The sequence below is a fragment of the Nelusetta ayraudi genome, unplaced genomic scaffold (genome assembly GCF_046127955.1).
Source record: "Nelusetta ayraudi isolate G7.1 ecotype Tasmania unplaced genomic scaffold, CSIRO-AGI_Nayr_v1 ptg000053l, whole genome shotgun sequence".
In the NCBI taxonomy this organism is placed as follows: domain Eukaryota; kingdom Metazoa; phylum Chordata; class Actinopteri; order Tetraodontiformes; family Monacanthidae; genus Nelusetta; species Nelusetta ayraudi.
Window position 1 is genome coordinate 6,211,212 of NW_027466103.1, and position 15,074 is coordinate 6,226,285.

A 15,074-nucleotide genomic window follows, 5' to 3' on the forward strand; every position below is an offset into this window, starting at 1 on the left:
GGTGGTTGGGAAGCTACAACCGCAACAGGGCGGTGACACCGACGACCCTCTCGGACAAGGGCCGCACATCGGAGGGCACGGCGAGGTGGAAAATGAGACGCCGCAGACGGGGGGTGGTAGGATCCTGAGGTCATTTGGTAAGGTAACAGGGAGAGCGGCGACAGGTGGCCGGGCTCGTGTTACGAGCACGCGCTGCTCGTGATTTAAAGGTGACATCAGGACAAATCAGCCCGGCTCACACGGGTGAGTCATTTCCGTGTTTTGTCACGGAGAGGAACTCACTTGCACCTGCGTGTTTGCTTCGACTTGTTTTTTCTCTTCCATCTGTCGCTTCGTTCTCGTCGTTTCAACTCCAAAAAGAGTGAAGGAAAATTTGAAAAAGGCGAGACCAGGCTGATTGTTACATCAGAGTGTGACACACACGGACGTCTGCATAAAGCAGCTCAACATGAAGAAGAGTTCATGTGCGACATGCAGTGGCGGAGCCAGACATGTTTCCTTGTGGGGGCAAAAGTGGGATGATGACTCACACAGTGGTGGCCACAATCAGTAGAAACATGAAGTGGCTACATGACTGTTTTTATTATTCAAATTGTTACTGTAGTTTTTTGTATTTAGGATATATTTTCATTTGGTAACATTCTTATGAATTGGAGGACAGCAAATCTTCATCAATGTCAATATTGATAATCAACCTATCTCAGCTTGTTCCTACTGTCCTAGGGTCAGAGTTAGTGTGACATTAAGTTTCTTCTCTGAGTGTCTTGTTCCCACCCAAGAACAAAATACAGGCCAATTATCAAGTCAGAAATACATTATACATATTAAACACATATTTAAAAATACCACACATCAATCAACAAAGATATGACTTGAGATGCTGTAATGAGGAAGCGTAAGGCCTTTGGTGGAGCACGGCCACCACTGGCCACCACGTAGCTCCGCCCCTGGTGGCAGGAGAGTCAGAGGGGTGAACCAGGGCACCCTGCCAACCCACTGCGGTGGCCTGACCTTATCGCCGACCGGCGTGCCACGACAGCTAGCGTTCTGACGCCGTGGGCAGATACAGCCCGTGCGCAATGAGATCCGGAGAGGAGAGCTGCGATTATGCGTCCAGGCTGGGGCACCTCAGGCCACGTTATTAGCACCTCGCCGCAGCGGCCAGCTCCGCCAGGCTCTCTCGCTGTCTGGGTTGCGTGTCGTCCCCCGCCTGTACGTCTTAATCTGGGGTACATCGTGTAGCCCGCATGAAATAAATGCCGCAGCCAGTTGACAGGACGGACGGACGGACGGACGGACGGGCTCGCAGTAAATCAGCCCCGCTCTTTATTTCCTCCCCTCGTTCATCTGAAATTCCATTTGGATTCGCTGTACATTTCCCCGGCAGCCGTCACACTCCGGAAGGGCAGAGAGAGAGAGAAAGAAAACACGCACAAACACAAAAAAGAAACAAAAAAAGCCAGACAAAGGGAGCGTGCGAGGGGAGGAGGCGAGAGAGAGGTGCAGGGGGGGGAGCCCAGTTAGGGGGCCCAGAATGGAAAACATTTCCTCTTCTCTGTCTGTCTGTTTTCAGCCGCCCTCTTTCCCCTCACCCTGGGTGCGGGACCCTGAACTTTTGAATTAAAAAAAAAAAAAAATGAGAAAAGCCTCCCCGGTTTGTCGGAGGGCCTTTGCCTGGAGTGATCTGCTATAATGCCGCCTCTGTTACTGTGGAGAGTCTGTGCACACACACACAGGCAGAACCCCGGTGTGTGCAGAGCCGGGACCTGCCACCCGCACGCCTCCCTCTTTCCTCGAGAGCTGCTGCAGCGCAACAAATCAACACAACAACAGGCAGGGAGAAGAGGGACTGGGGGGGGGCAAATATGAGTTCAATTACAAAATAAAGCGCCTCGTTCTCGAAAGACACTGTGATCTAATTCGTCGACGCCGTGAATTAAAGAAGACGGAGCGATCTTCACTCGACTGAGCAAACTTTGGTTTTGGAGGCTGCGGATTAAAGGGAGGGAGGTGGGAGTGTGTGTGTGTGTGTGTGTGTGTGTGGTGGGGCGGGGGGGTGCTGGGTTTCCATGGTGAGAGGAAGTAAATCAAAAGGTGTCCGTATTTCACTCCTGACAGATGACTTACGGCAGCGGCTCGCCAGCACAGTGTTTGTCTGTGAGGATGCAGGAGAGTGCCGGAGAAGAAAGCAGCGGGAGCCTTTGAAACAGCGAAACATCCTTCGCCACGAGCACAAGTTAAACGATAACACAACACAGATGTCGGTCCCCATTGTGGGCAACAACAACAACAACAAAGGCCGAGCGGCTACGAGTGAGCAGCCAAAGCTGGGCCCTTCAGACTCCCTAATCACGTCTCTCTCCTGGGTTTGTTTGTGTTGCCTAAATTGCTGCCTGCTAGGTTCCCCCCACAAACCCCCCCTCGTCCCCCCACGCACCCACTCTCCACTCCCTCCACCCCGCACCACTGTTGCTACGGCAACGGAAAGCCACAAGTGAGCTAAGAAGGCTTTGGATCCTGCTCAGCGTGTCTCCTCGTGTGCACCTTGGAACAAAAAAAAAGGGGGGGTCTGGGGGGTGCAGGCCAGCTCCGCCTCAGGCTGGGGTCCCAGTCACTTTCACAGAGGGGCTGTCGCCCGGTCGTGCACTTCAGACATGGCTTAGCCTCTTTAAGGGATGAGCTCCGGGAGGATTGGGACGGGCCGTACCTCTGCAGGAAGATGGAGTTGTGGAGGAAGTTCTCGAAGCGTTTGACGAAGAGCCTCTCGTCCTTATCCCGGTTCTTCTCCTCCTCCGTCTTGGGGCAGGCACAGCACGGGCCTTTCTCCGAGCCCGCCAGGTCCGACTTGGTGCGCTTGGTGTTGTCCTCAGGGTCCAGGAGCCCCGTGGCTGGGATGCGGATCGGGGTCTTGATCTCTGTTTGAGACAAACGTGAAGCAGCGTATATATAACACATGGTCAGCGTTCCCGCTCATGTTCACTGGAAAAACCTTTTCAAAACTTTTCCATCACCTTGTGTAAAATTTCCATGACCTCACTACAACCTGAAAATACAGACTTTGCATACTTAAAAGACGTGAAGCTTCGCTAATGACCTTATGGAACAATAACATCGGCACTAATAGGTTATGTTTGTATTTTGTTGTGGCTTTTTTGTTGTTGGTGATGCTGACCTTTGGTGCAGTAGTTGTGCTGGTAGAGCTCTCTGTCCTCGGGCTGCTGCTGCCAGCGGATCAGGTAGTAGGTCAGGTTGCCGTTGGGGAAAGCCGGGGGCGACCACTTCACCAGCAGCTTGGTGGAGGAGTTGGCGAAGGCGCGAGGCTCCCTGGGCATCGACGGCACTGCGGCGGAACCAGAGTCACGTCAGGATGAGTCGTAACGTCGGAAAGCGGCGACAGGAACGGCGTCCGTTCGCTCGGACGACTTACTGGACGGACGAGTGCGCACGTAGACGATGTCGCTCTTCGCCCCCGTGACGTGTTTGTCCTCCACCTGCAGCGTGATGGCCTTCACAAAGATGGCGTACTGGGTCCAGGGCTTGAGCTCCTGCAGGCTGATGTGCGGGTCGATGCTCAGGTCCTGGGGCAGGTCCACGTCCACCATGTGCCAGCTGTTGGAGCCGCAGCCGTCCTGGCCGTCAAACTCGGTGATGTTCTGGGAAGGTCTGGTGAGGACACGCAAAAGTTCCATAAAGCCTTACGGCAGGTGGGGGGGGGGTAGATTTAAAAAAAAAAAAAAAGCAAAAAAATCCACTAATATTATCCTCCTGTTGGTTTCCAAAGTAAAAAAAAAAGGAAACAAAAGAAAGTGTGATTCACCACATTGGGCCAATGGTTTTACAGCGGCCGTCTATTACAAATATTACGCACTTGACAATTTGCGACTTGTTTACCTGCCCCCTCCAGGCAGCCGTTTGTCTCGGTCTTTGTTTGTAGCGGTTCAGGAAGGCAAGAAATGAGATCCAGATTTCAAATAATAAACAGGCCCAGTGCTGTGATTGCGATGTTGTAAATTTGGTTCTTTGTTTTCCATTAGACTGATTGTTCTACTGAAATGCGTCACTTCTGAAAGCGGCACCGCTGTGTTTTTTCCGAAAAATGGTTCGCAGCAACGGCGAGTACACACAGCTCGTGTTGATCGGGGCAAAAGAGTCAGAATCGGATGGAAGATTTTTTTTTCTTCTTCTCCCATTTCATGTTTGTGAATTCAGTTTCAGCTTTGAAAACACATGACAAAGTCCGAGCCGCCCACATGCAAACTCACGATTCCATGTAGTAGACTATGAAGCTGATGAGGTCCGTGTAGCCTGGAGGCCTGAAGTTCTCCCAGGTCAACCTGATAGCGTGGCTTGTTGTGAGGTTGGACGTGAACTTCAGGATGTGACTTTCACCTGTTTTAAGAAAAGACGGACAGACCTTTTAAACCGACCATTGGGCTGAATGTGAAAAATCCTGACTTTCCTGAAGTTCTGGGTTTTAAAAGTTTAAAAACTTTTTATGAGCAGGCTAACGGCACAGATACTAGAACGCGGTCAGCGTGTCGGGATCGACTTACAGCTGGCCCTGTCGCCGTTGTTGCGGAAGTCGCCTTCCTCCGGCTTCACGGCTACGCCCGTCTTTTCCCACATCGTGTGGATCTCCGACATGCAAAGCTTGGGGTTGAGTTGGAAAAACAGCCGCCCGTTCAGAATGGTCAGGTTGTGCTGGTCCCAGTCCCACAGGTGCTGCAGGTGCTGGTTGTTGATGGCCGAGAACGCGTACATGCTGAGGAAAGGAAGGAGAGAAAATGACAAAAAGAAATAGATTTTGACTGCAATGCCTCCAGGCAGCGTTTGCGTGTTGCAAAACAAGGAGTTTTACCACCTGGTGGCAGCATTAAGCGGGCCTATAGTCACATGAGCTCGGGTTTCAACTCTTCCCGACAATTAGAGGAGCGGGTAGAACATGAAACAGAAACAGCTCCGAGGAGCTCCGGCAGTCCAAGTAACAGCGGGAAGGGAATGTCTGCCATCCTCAGCAGACATTCCTCTGACTGAAACCCGACCCTGGGACAAACGACGGCGTGAAGCGCTGCAGAATTTCCCATGACCACCCCTTCCTCCCTCCCCCCTCCTCCTCCCATGGATATGACTGAAAAGAGACTTCCCCCCCCCTTTTGCTAATATCACAGTCGGGGCTAAGGCGCTCCAAATTCTACCACGCTGACTGGAAGCAGCGTCTCCCCGGTCTATATTTAGCGCCGCCGGTTTAACATGATTCCAATCGTCCGCCGTGCGGGGGCCAGACTCATTCAGCAGGAACGCACTAACTGCGACTACAAAGACGGTGGCGGTGGCAGCCGTCCCGCTGGCCTGCGCACTCGCCCCATGTCCTTTAATTCCCTTCAGTCCCCACGCGCGCACAAAGCACGCACGCACGCACTCGCAGGCGCGACGTGCCGACAGATATCGCCAGACGACGGCGGGCCATACTTGTCGATGAGTTCCTGCCCGTTGATGTAACGCAGGCTCTTGAGGAAGGACAGCGAGCCAAGCGCGTGGGAGTGTCGAATCTTCACATAGCCCGTCACTCTCTGGATCAGTCCCATGAAGCTCTCCAGTTCAGACGCAATGTTATCTGGGGACAGGAGAGAGAGGGAGTGGGGGGGGGGGGGGGGGGGGGTTACAGAGGCAATTTGTTTTAAAAGGCGGCCCCGAACCTGCAGCTGAGACACCCGGATGAGCTCTTAATGCAAACAACCCAACGGGGGCGCCGCGCCGCGTGAGCTTCGTCGTGCGCGGGGATTAGCGCGTGAGACGCCCTGTCTCAGCTGAGTTAATAAATGGCATTGTAGCATAATGTGATAATTGGTTCTGGGTACAGCAGACGGCTGTAATGTTGGGTGGGTCATTCACTGGGAAGGCTCGTCCATAAGGGGGCGTCCACAGCAACGACGGAAAGAGTTGATTACTCATCATTATTAACATGACACAATATACATACAGACCATTAATCGTATGTGTTGTATCTTTTTCTTCCATAAAACATGTAAAAATCATCCAGTTACTTACTTGAAAAACCTTGACATAAAAAATAAGTAAAACTACTTTTAAAATGTGCACCAATAATAAGCGCCACTCACAAGTTAGGGATATTCAATTTACAGGTGAATTTGTGGGAAATTCATTTGTGGAAAAAGTTCACGCTACATTAGAATTATATCACAACAGCAGGGCCTTCAAGTAGAAGCATGCAGCGGTGCAGTGGTGCAGTGGTTATCTCTTAATCTCTTAATTAATGAAACAATAGCCGACAACAGTGGTGGGTGTAGCACAACGTAAAATGTTGATAGCTCGATAAGTTGTCATGTTACGTTCTTGTTAGGTGTCGCCCTTGTGTCATGATGTCAAGGAAGACTGTTTAAATCCAAACCATGAACATTACCGCACACTGACATCAGATTCATGTCACATGACGCAAGTATTGAAACACTGAACAGTTTCGCGTGTGGATTCAGAAGTTTAGAGGTCAAATTAAGTTCACTTGAAAAGGTTAAAGTGCTTTTTAATGCCTTTGGAAATTTTATCCTGAAAGCCCAGTATCCCTAACTTTTTGTGAGTGGCGCGTTTAATTATATATACACACCGCGGCACAAGACAGACGGCCAGTATTCTATCGGACTAAGTGAAACAAGTTGAATATTGAATGTGGGGCCGGCCAGCATTCACGACAGGTGCGTCAGCGACACTCACTTCCGCGGCGAATGTTAATGTCCAGATTGCCTTCGATGATGGTGCAGTCCTTCAGGGACTGAGCGGCATCCACCGAGTCGATGATGGTGCCTTTGCAGGGCTTATCGCAGCGGCCGTTACAGGCGCTGCAAAACATTCTGCACAGTGGAGAGAGAGAGAGAGAGAGAGAGAGGGGGAGAGAGGGAGAGAGAGAGAGAGAGGAGACAGAGATTGAAGAGAAAAAGTGAGCAAATTCCTACTTTTCTACCTCCCCCTTCGGAATAATCCGTCCACTCCCTAAGTCTTTCCGAAGGATCAGGGCCAATAAATACACTATGTGATTCTCGGCCATCGCTCATGCAAAGAGTTTAATCTTTTCAGGGTCCTCGTTTGAACTCATGAGAGTGTGACTGAATGTGCTGACCTCGGCGACAAAAGAACAGCGATACATCCCAAAAAATATAGAGAAACGAGAAGCATTAGAGACAGAGTAGGGAGCTGCTTTAACGATGTAAAGGAAAGTCTTTCATTCTGGAAAATGAAGTTTGCAATCTCTCACTGACGACTGAGAAAATTGTGTCAAGACCAACACCTTTCACCCTCCCCCAACAGCGTGGCCAGTCCTGAATCATTTATAGTCTGACATGTTCTTAAGCTTCCAGCTTTGAGACCTATTTTAGGAGAAGGACTCGTGAAGGGTCACATAGAGTTCACCTCAAGGATACTTCATGCAAATAAATTCTTTATGCGGGAGCAAACGGTGGACACGGGCAGTTCTGGTAAGAGTGGAAACCGGAGGCAAACCACTCTGTTTTCCGAGGCAACGTCAGCCAAGAAAAATAAATTGTCTAAATTTGAAGCTCCCATATTAGACCTTTTTCTTAGATTTTCTATTTTTTTTTTTAAAAGCTTGAGTCGAGAAACCTCGCATAATTAAACGTGAAAAAGAAAAACCCTTCATTTTTAGCCTCTTTATTTGAATTCTCCTGAAATAAATTGAGTTTTAGCTTCCTGTTGAACCTGAGTCTTTGTTGTGTTGGGGTTGGCCTTGATTCAGTGTAAGAGGGCAGAACAAGCCACTGGCCAGGGAGTGTTTTCAATGACAAGGGCGGGGTGTTGTCTCCTCTGTGACATCGCAAAGGGCTGATTTCCAGAAGTGTACTTAAGAGCAGACACTTTTTTCAAAGAAAAATTATGCAACAAGCAAAGAAGTAAATGATGGACTGAAGTCAGTTGTGGGGAACATATTCTGACTTTAAAAATTGTATGATACCAAACCTTTAAAATAAAGAATAAAAATCTATATACGTCAACTACAAGAAGAAACCAAAAACATCAAAAGTCTTCAGAATACTGTTTTCTTTTGTTGTTGTTGTTGTTGTTGTTTTTTTTTTAAAAAAAAGGTAGAATTATTAATCATCATCTGAACTGAGGAAAGGAGGAAACGTCTTTACTGATTAGTCTCGTTGCGTGTGAAGCCGGACGGGCAGTCGAAGATGCACTCCCTGTCGTGGATAACAAAGTGGTTGTCGCCGGGCAGGTGCACTTGGGAGCACAGGTCCAGGGTGATGCAGCGCCAGCCCTCGAACTTGTAGGTGCCCGCAGGGCAGTTGGCCATGCAGCGGCCCTCGTGGTAGGCGTGCAGGCAGGCCGAGCAGGCCATGTCGTTGCCGGGCTCCGTGCAGCCGCCCAGGCACTGGCTGTGGCAACACTCGCCGCTGTCGGTGCAGGCCAGCCTGCAGTGGGCCGGGCAAACTGGAGGAGACAGAGGAAGACAGAGGTCAGGATGAGGAGCAAGGGAGAAGACACAGGGGCGTGCATAGAGGTCAATGGCCATAAATTAATCCTGAGTTAATCCTGAAGTTTCCCAATTAAGTATGTGAAATATGTGCGTTTGTAAGCTACAAAATGTGTGAAATTTCCCTCTGGGATGAATGAAGCATCTATCTATCTATCTATCTATCTATCTATCTATCTATCTATCTATCTATCTATCTATCTATCTATCTATCTATCTAAACAAGCAAACATACAAATAGATAAACATATAAATGAAAGAATCAAGGAGTATTCATTGCGTATTCATGACTGAGAGTGAGCGATTCAAATGGGATGGATGGAGACAGTAGCAGGCGTGCTGTTCATCAAATGCAAACAAACAGCACCACAGCTTCTTCAATCGACCGCGCATTCGAAGAAACACTCCGGAAAGTTTGAAGCTGAGTACGGCTGACAGTGGGAAGAGGCCTAAATACCCAGAGAGAAACCTCACAGATCCAGGAAGACCACACAAAGTCCCTCGCAACCTTCTCGCTGTGTGAGCAGCTCCACCCCAGCAGCAGTTCCCCCTCTGAAAACTAATACCGCCAACCAACTTTAACTCCTCTGTCCACTAAACCCAAACCTAATTATCAACCCACCGATACTAAATTTACTTGCACCGTCGCCACCTGAATGGACAAGCAGAGCAGAGCAGAGAGAAACAGCCCTCACATCCACAAGCTGTTCAACATTTTAAAAGTGGAGACTTTTACAATGAACAACAACAGGAGAAAAGAGACACTCGGAGCAACTTGTGCACGACTCTCCCTCCGTCTGTTACAAACCTTTTAGCAGAAGGCTAATTGGACACACTTTCCAGACTTTGGAGACAAACACACAGCGACACAGCGACACAGCGACACAGCGCCGGGGTGTTTTGAATTAAGCTCGACGAACGTGAATTATAGAGGCCGTGTCTGTTTACTCAGCATCACTGGGAAACCGAATCCCACGAGAACGCGACATGCACGACTCGCTGTTTTCCCACAGACGCATCGCACCCGTGACCAGCCGACAGCTTGCTCGATTTATCCCACAGTGCGTTCAACTGATATACAGGCCTTGGAAGCAGTTGAAAATGCTTCTTTACATATATATATATATTTTTTTTTTTTACAAAGGTTCATTTAGGGAATTAAAAGCGGGGAAAAAACATGCTGCTGTTGCTCGTTTGCAACATACGTGACAAAGTTTGGGAACCAGCAGATCTGCAGTGAAGATTCCCCACTGCTAACCAGTGTCCCAGTTTGAGTGCGTACAAAAGGCACCCGGCGTGTGTGCAAAAGGCGTGAGAGTGACTGTAAAAGGACGCAGAGACAAAGAGGTTTTCGCTAATGATTGTTGACGATTGTTCCCCTGTTTGAGGAGTTTTGCGTGGAGACAAAGGGCGCCTGAGGTGACGTGAGCACTTGTGAATGTGGAGCAGCGGGAGGCGTTGGTCCCGCGTGTGGCCGCGGCCTCCTGCCGGATGTCAGACAGCGTCTCGCCAGTCCGACCCAGCTGCCCCGGCTTCTGCTGCGTGCATTTTCGCAGCTTCGAGTGTTTACTATTTATTGTTACGCTCTTTGTTATTGCAGCAAAGCAAATTTCCCCACAGGGGGCAATAAAGCTCGAGCTGAACTACACTGAACTCCGCTGGAATAAGAGGCACAGCACTGCCGGTTCCTTAGCAACCGCCTCCTGGTGCAAAGAGGCAGAGCTGGAAGAATATGCACACACAATAAATCCAAAACGCACTCAGACAAAAGTGCCCCAAATACTAAATTTTCTGCCAGCCTTTGTGAGCGCTTTTGATTTTTTTGGAGATATTTTTGAAAAAGAAAGCAAATTCCAGATACCCTTTAAAAGAGCCAAATGCTGCAGTGGTGTGTGTTTGAGGGGAGGCCCGTCGCAATGTTAATGTTTGCATCAGAGCGGAGAGGAAGAGGACGAGCGGCCTCGCTTGTTTATTTGTCTTTAAATTAATTAAACGCGGGTGTCGGCTTTGTGACTCGCTGAGGAGAATTAAGCCGGCTGCTCGGCTAATCTCCCCTGGAATATTTCACGTCGAGTCGCAAAAAAATCCCCATCTGTGTAGGTTAAAGATGTGAGAGAAAGGCTGGGTGGGCTGATAGGGGAGCGCCCATCCTTCCTGCAGACCTCTGATGCTTCGTCTTTGAGTCGGGACTGTTGATGGCCTCGGCTGTGCTAAACTACAACTCATGCAGATCTTTGACTGGATCTGCGGCCCAGTTTCTCACTGGTCTGGATGTATGCGGTCCGTACAAACACACACACACACACACACACACACACACACACACACACACACACACACACACACACACACACACACACACACACACACACACACATGGCAGCTGTGATTTAATTGGGAGAAGCATCAGCGTTCTCTTGGAATCCTACCAAAAGGGGGCAGCCAAGGCAAACTGTACCAGGGCTGAGTTGGAGGAGCCCCTACACGCCGCCCCTCCCCCACCCCATTCCGCATGGCTTCCACAGATTCCTCAATGAAGAGAAATTCCAAACATGCGTACCTTCCGCCAGGGGAGGAGGGGGGGGGGGGGGGTAAAAGGTGGGGGAGGGGCATGGGTGGGGTGAGGAAGGGGACTAAGTGTGTGTGTGTGTGTGTGTGTGTGTGTGTGTGTGTGTGTGTGGGGGGGGGGGGGGGGGGGGGGGGTAGGTGGTGGGATTCTCAAAAAAAAAAAAAAAAAAAATCCATATAAGTCGACCCGGTTTTTTCACGGCGTGGCCCGAACAACCTGCCGCATCAAGGATACAATTCTCTATTTATAGTCGCTCTTAATGCCAGCGTGTTTTCCACGCCGCCACGGCTGCCGCTGCTCTCCGCACACACACAGCTATGCAGCTATGGACCCATTGTGGGTTTCCACTACTTCAAAGGAGACGCGCCGACCTAATGAGTGGCTGCTCCTCGGAAAGAGACGTCATCGCTGCCGACGTCCTCCCCCTCCTCCCCCTCGGGTGGGTGCGCGTTTAATATAGGCGGGACTAAATTAGGCGCAGCGGCGGGCTGGGATTTGACCCTATTTATACGCGTGTCACATTTAGGCCAACCGCTGCAAGTCAAGACTCGGAAAGGAGTAAAATGCAAGAGGTTGTAAAAAAAAAAAAAAAATGAACTAAAAAGGTGACAATGACATCAGATGCACAGTCAATCTGCTGCAACCATGAGGTCAGGGGGTTTCTGGGGGTTGTGATGTTGTTTCTTTCCGCCCCTCCTGCCCTGATTCCCTGCTTGACTTCCGTGAGCCACTCACGGGCCGCAGATGCACACATACACTGTGAGCTCTTGTGTGTTTTTTGTTTGTTTGTTTTGTTGTGTTTTTTTCTCGGTTGTTGTTGCTCTAAAGGTAGCCTCCAGTCGACGGTGCTATGCCAGGAATCTGCAGAATGTTTCGGTTCCGCAGAGGCTCGGCGGGGAGAATGTTAATCCCTGCAACAACACAATAACAACTTTGGGAATCGCTATGGAAACCCGGAAAAGAGGGGAGAGGGTTTGTTTTGTGCGGCAAAAGCTTGACAAGATAGAAAGTCGTGAACAACCTGGGAAGCGGAGAATGGAGAGAGGGCGGTGAGGGGGAAAAAACAAGGACCGGTAAATTTATAAGAGAGAACCTGTGGCTGAGAAACAAAGGGGGGTGGGGGGCTGGCCTTCCAGGGTCATGTGACCCGGAGCCCCTTCCAGTGGGCTTAAGCCCGCCCTTCTCAAAATGTGTGTGTCACAATTAAAGCAGCTTCAAATGGATAAAAAAAAAAAAAGATTGGTTAATTTGAATGTTGTCTGGTTTTAGAGGGGTGCGTGCGTGTGTGTGTGTGTGTGTGTGTGTGTACATGTAAGCGAGGTAGAGAGAGAGAGAAAGAGGGTGAGTGGGTTCAACCTTCGAACGGTCGAAGGAATGCATTATTTTGCTGTAGCAACAAGCGGCAGCGGAGAGGAGGAGGAGGATAGCGGCGGTGCCGCGTGCTCCTGCCACACACTGTACGGGAGGAGTACTACGCTGTTTACGTCGTGGGGTGTGAGGGTGGGGGTTGGGGTTGGGAGAGGAGGAGTGTGAGGCGCTCTCTGCCAGCAGGCCGCCACATCATTCAGAGGTGCAGTACAGAGAGGAAAGAGAAGATAAAAGGTCGCTGAACGGATGGATCTGCATCTTCACCATGACGACGGAGGTATAAAAATAGGTGAGGCAAATAACACACACATATATGTACATATATATATGTATATGTATATAAATATATATAAATATATATAATACATATATATATTTCTATATATATATAATACGTATACAATACATACTATATACAGTAATATACATATATAGTGGGCATATATGCATATACACATATACATATATATGCACACATACATACACACACACGCATATATGTACAGTATATGTATGTATATGCATACTGTATATATATATATATATATATATATATTTATATAAATATATACATATATATATATATGTATATATATATATATATATATATATATATATATATATATATATATATATATATATATATATATATATATATATATATATATATATATACACGTATAAATATATATATATATATATATACATATATAAATATACATAAAAGTGCACAGTGTTTCCTCTTTTCATGGACAATAAGCAGGAAGCATGACGTGACGGACAGTTGGGAAATCATTCATTATTCACAGTGGGGCTCGCGGGGAGGGACCACGGGGAGGAGGGTGTCGTGTGGAGAGAGAGAGAGAGAGAGAGAGGGAGAGGGAGAGGGAGGGTGGGGGTTCAAGCGGGAGCATCTGCAGGACCAATAGCAGGTGGGCAGGGGCGGTGCTAATCCCGATGATTGACATGTTATTGAGTCTGGAGCAGAGACGGTAAACAAGTCCTCTCTTGAGCGGGCAGGGGAGGGGGGGGGGCGGGGGAGGGGGAGCGGTAACCATGGTGATTAAGCACGGCTTTTCCACAGATTCGGGAAACCAGAACTCCAGGGGGAAAAACCTGAACAGACGTCGCCGACGGTGATTAGCGCTGACCCATGACTGTAACATCAGACGGATGACAAAGCGTGATTAGGTTCCTCACGAGCGAGGTTACAAGCCCGTTTGTTTGGTTTTTTTCATGTGGGAAACATTGAAATGACGTGAACAATTTTGAGGATGTGAATAAAAACCAGGAAAAAAAAAACAAACGGTGCCCTTTCACTGCACTCCCTTTGGCGGCGAAATGACTTTTTTCAGAGGGTCAGCGAGTGTGTCACACTCCCTGACCTCTCTCCTGCCACATCAACAGGGGGACGTCGCTCCGTCAGGGATGTGATTGAAATTTATCTCCACGTCGCCTCCACTCGCCGGCGGAGTTCCCTCAGCTACACACCGCGTGCAACTCGCCAAAAGTCTCCCAGTCTCCGCTGCAGAGTTCAGGTTACGCCGGGCCGGCAGCAGACAGGAAGGTAGCTCGAAAAGGAGAGCACAGTAGCAGACGCAGGGGCTCACCGCAGCCCAGAATCACAGGCCGACCCCCCCCCCAGACCCCTTCAGACCCTCCGCCCCCTCCCAGCTTCCCCGAGCTCCATCAGGCCACATCCTCATCCGGCAACCCAATCCTCCCCCCGGAGCCTCCAGACACTTGTTTAAACCACATCAACCCAGACGGCCGCAGAGAGGATGACTTCCTCTTCCTCCTCTTCCTCCTCTTCCTCCTCTTCCTCCTTCTCGCAGCCAGAATAGCAGCCGGACAAACAGACTCAGGGACAACTTTTGCCCGTGGGCAATCAGGCTATTAATGCCTGACCCCTATCCTCACTGTCACTTGGAATTTTGTTGTTGTAGATGCTAATTAGATACATAGTAATTTATTCATTTATTTTACAATCTACTTGAGGAGGGAAAACATTTTTTGTTTTTTTCCCGAAAGGCTCAAAGGTTGGGACCTCTGGGACTCTTCCACTCCCCTGCCCACTGAAGACCAGCAATGTGTTTTTCACACAACTATGTGCCGGTCTGTGTGTTCAGGCATGCGTGGCATCCCCGCACCCGCACCCGCACCCCCCCCCCCCCCCCCCCACTTCCCGCTCACTCTCACTCACTCCGCATTCACAGTCACAACAACAACACGCGCATACATACACGCACGGCCCTTCCTTATACCCGCAGGCCTGCGCTACCTCCCTCCCTTCCTCCTTCCCTTCCTCCCCTCTCCGCAGCTGCTGTTGTTGTTGTTGTTGTTGTACCACCGTGTTGTCGTCGACGGCGCTGACTAAACACACGTTTGAGGAGCAGAAGGTGGAGGATCGCACGGCAATTAGGGCTGACAGTTTGAACAAGAGTTGAAAGCACTGGACTACTGTAAAGCAAAGGAAAGCCAGCGAGTGACGCTAAATCTAGAAGTTCCAATGGAAGTTGGATATATATATATTTTCAACTGTACAAATGTGAGCATACTTCACATTTTCGTTTAGGCGAAGTCAGAAAAAAAAAATACATAAGCATATTTATCATGAGCACACATTTCTTC

General features: G+C 49.2%; 1 protein-coding gene across 1 annotated transcript in view; it reads right to left on the bottom strand.

Moving 5' to 3' along the window:
* igf1ra (insulin-like growth factor 1a receptor) overlaps window positions 1-15,074 on the bottom strand; it is a 78,781-nt gene that overhangs the window by 15,686 nt on the left and 48,021 nt on the right. The window contains exons 3-10 of the mRNA XM_076038218.1: window positions 8,163-8,463; window positions 6,730-6,866; window positions 5,470-5,614; window positions 4,554-4,762; window positions 4,263-4,389; window positions 3,428-3,663; window positions 3,173-3,340; window positions 2,708-2,915 (exon numbers count right to left, since the gene is read on the bottom strand). Coding sequence (XP_075894333.1) covers window positions 2,708-2,915; window positions 3,173-3,340; window positions 3,428-3,663; window positions 4,263-4,389; window positions 4,554-4,762; window positions 5,470-5,614; window positions 6,730-6,866; window positions 8,163-8,463 — 1,531 coding nt within the window. The remainder of the gene's footprint in view (window positions 1-2,707; window positions 2,916-3,172; window positions 3,341-3,427; window positions 3,664-4,262; window positions 4,390-4,553; window positions 4,763-5,469; window positions 5,615-6,729; window positions 6,867-8,162; window positions 8,464-15,074) is intronic.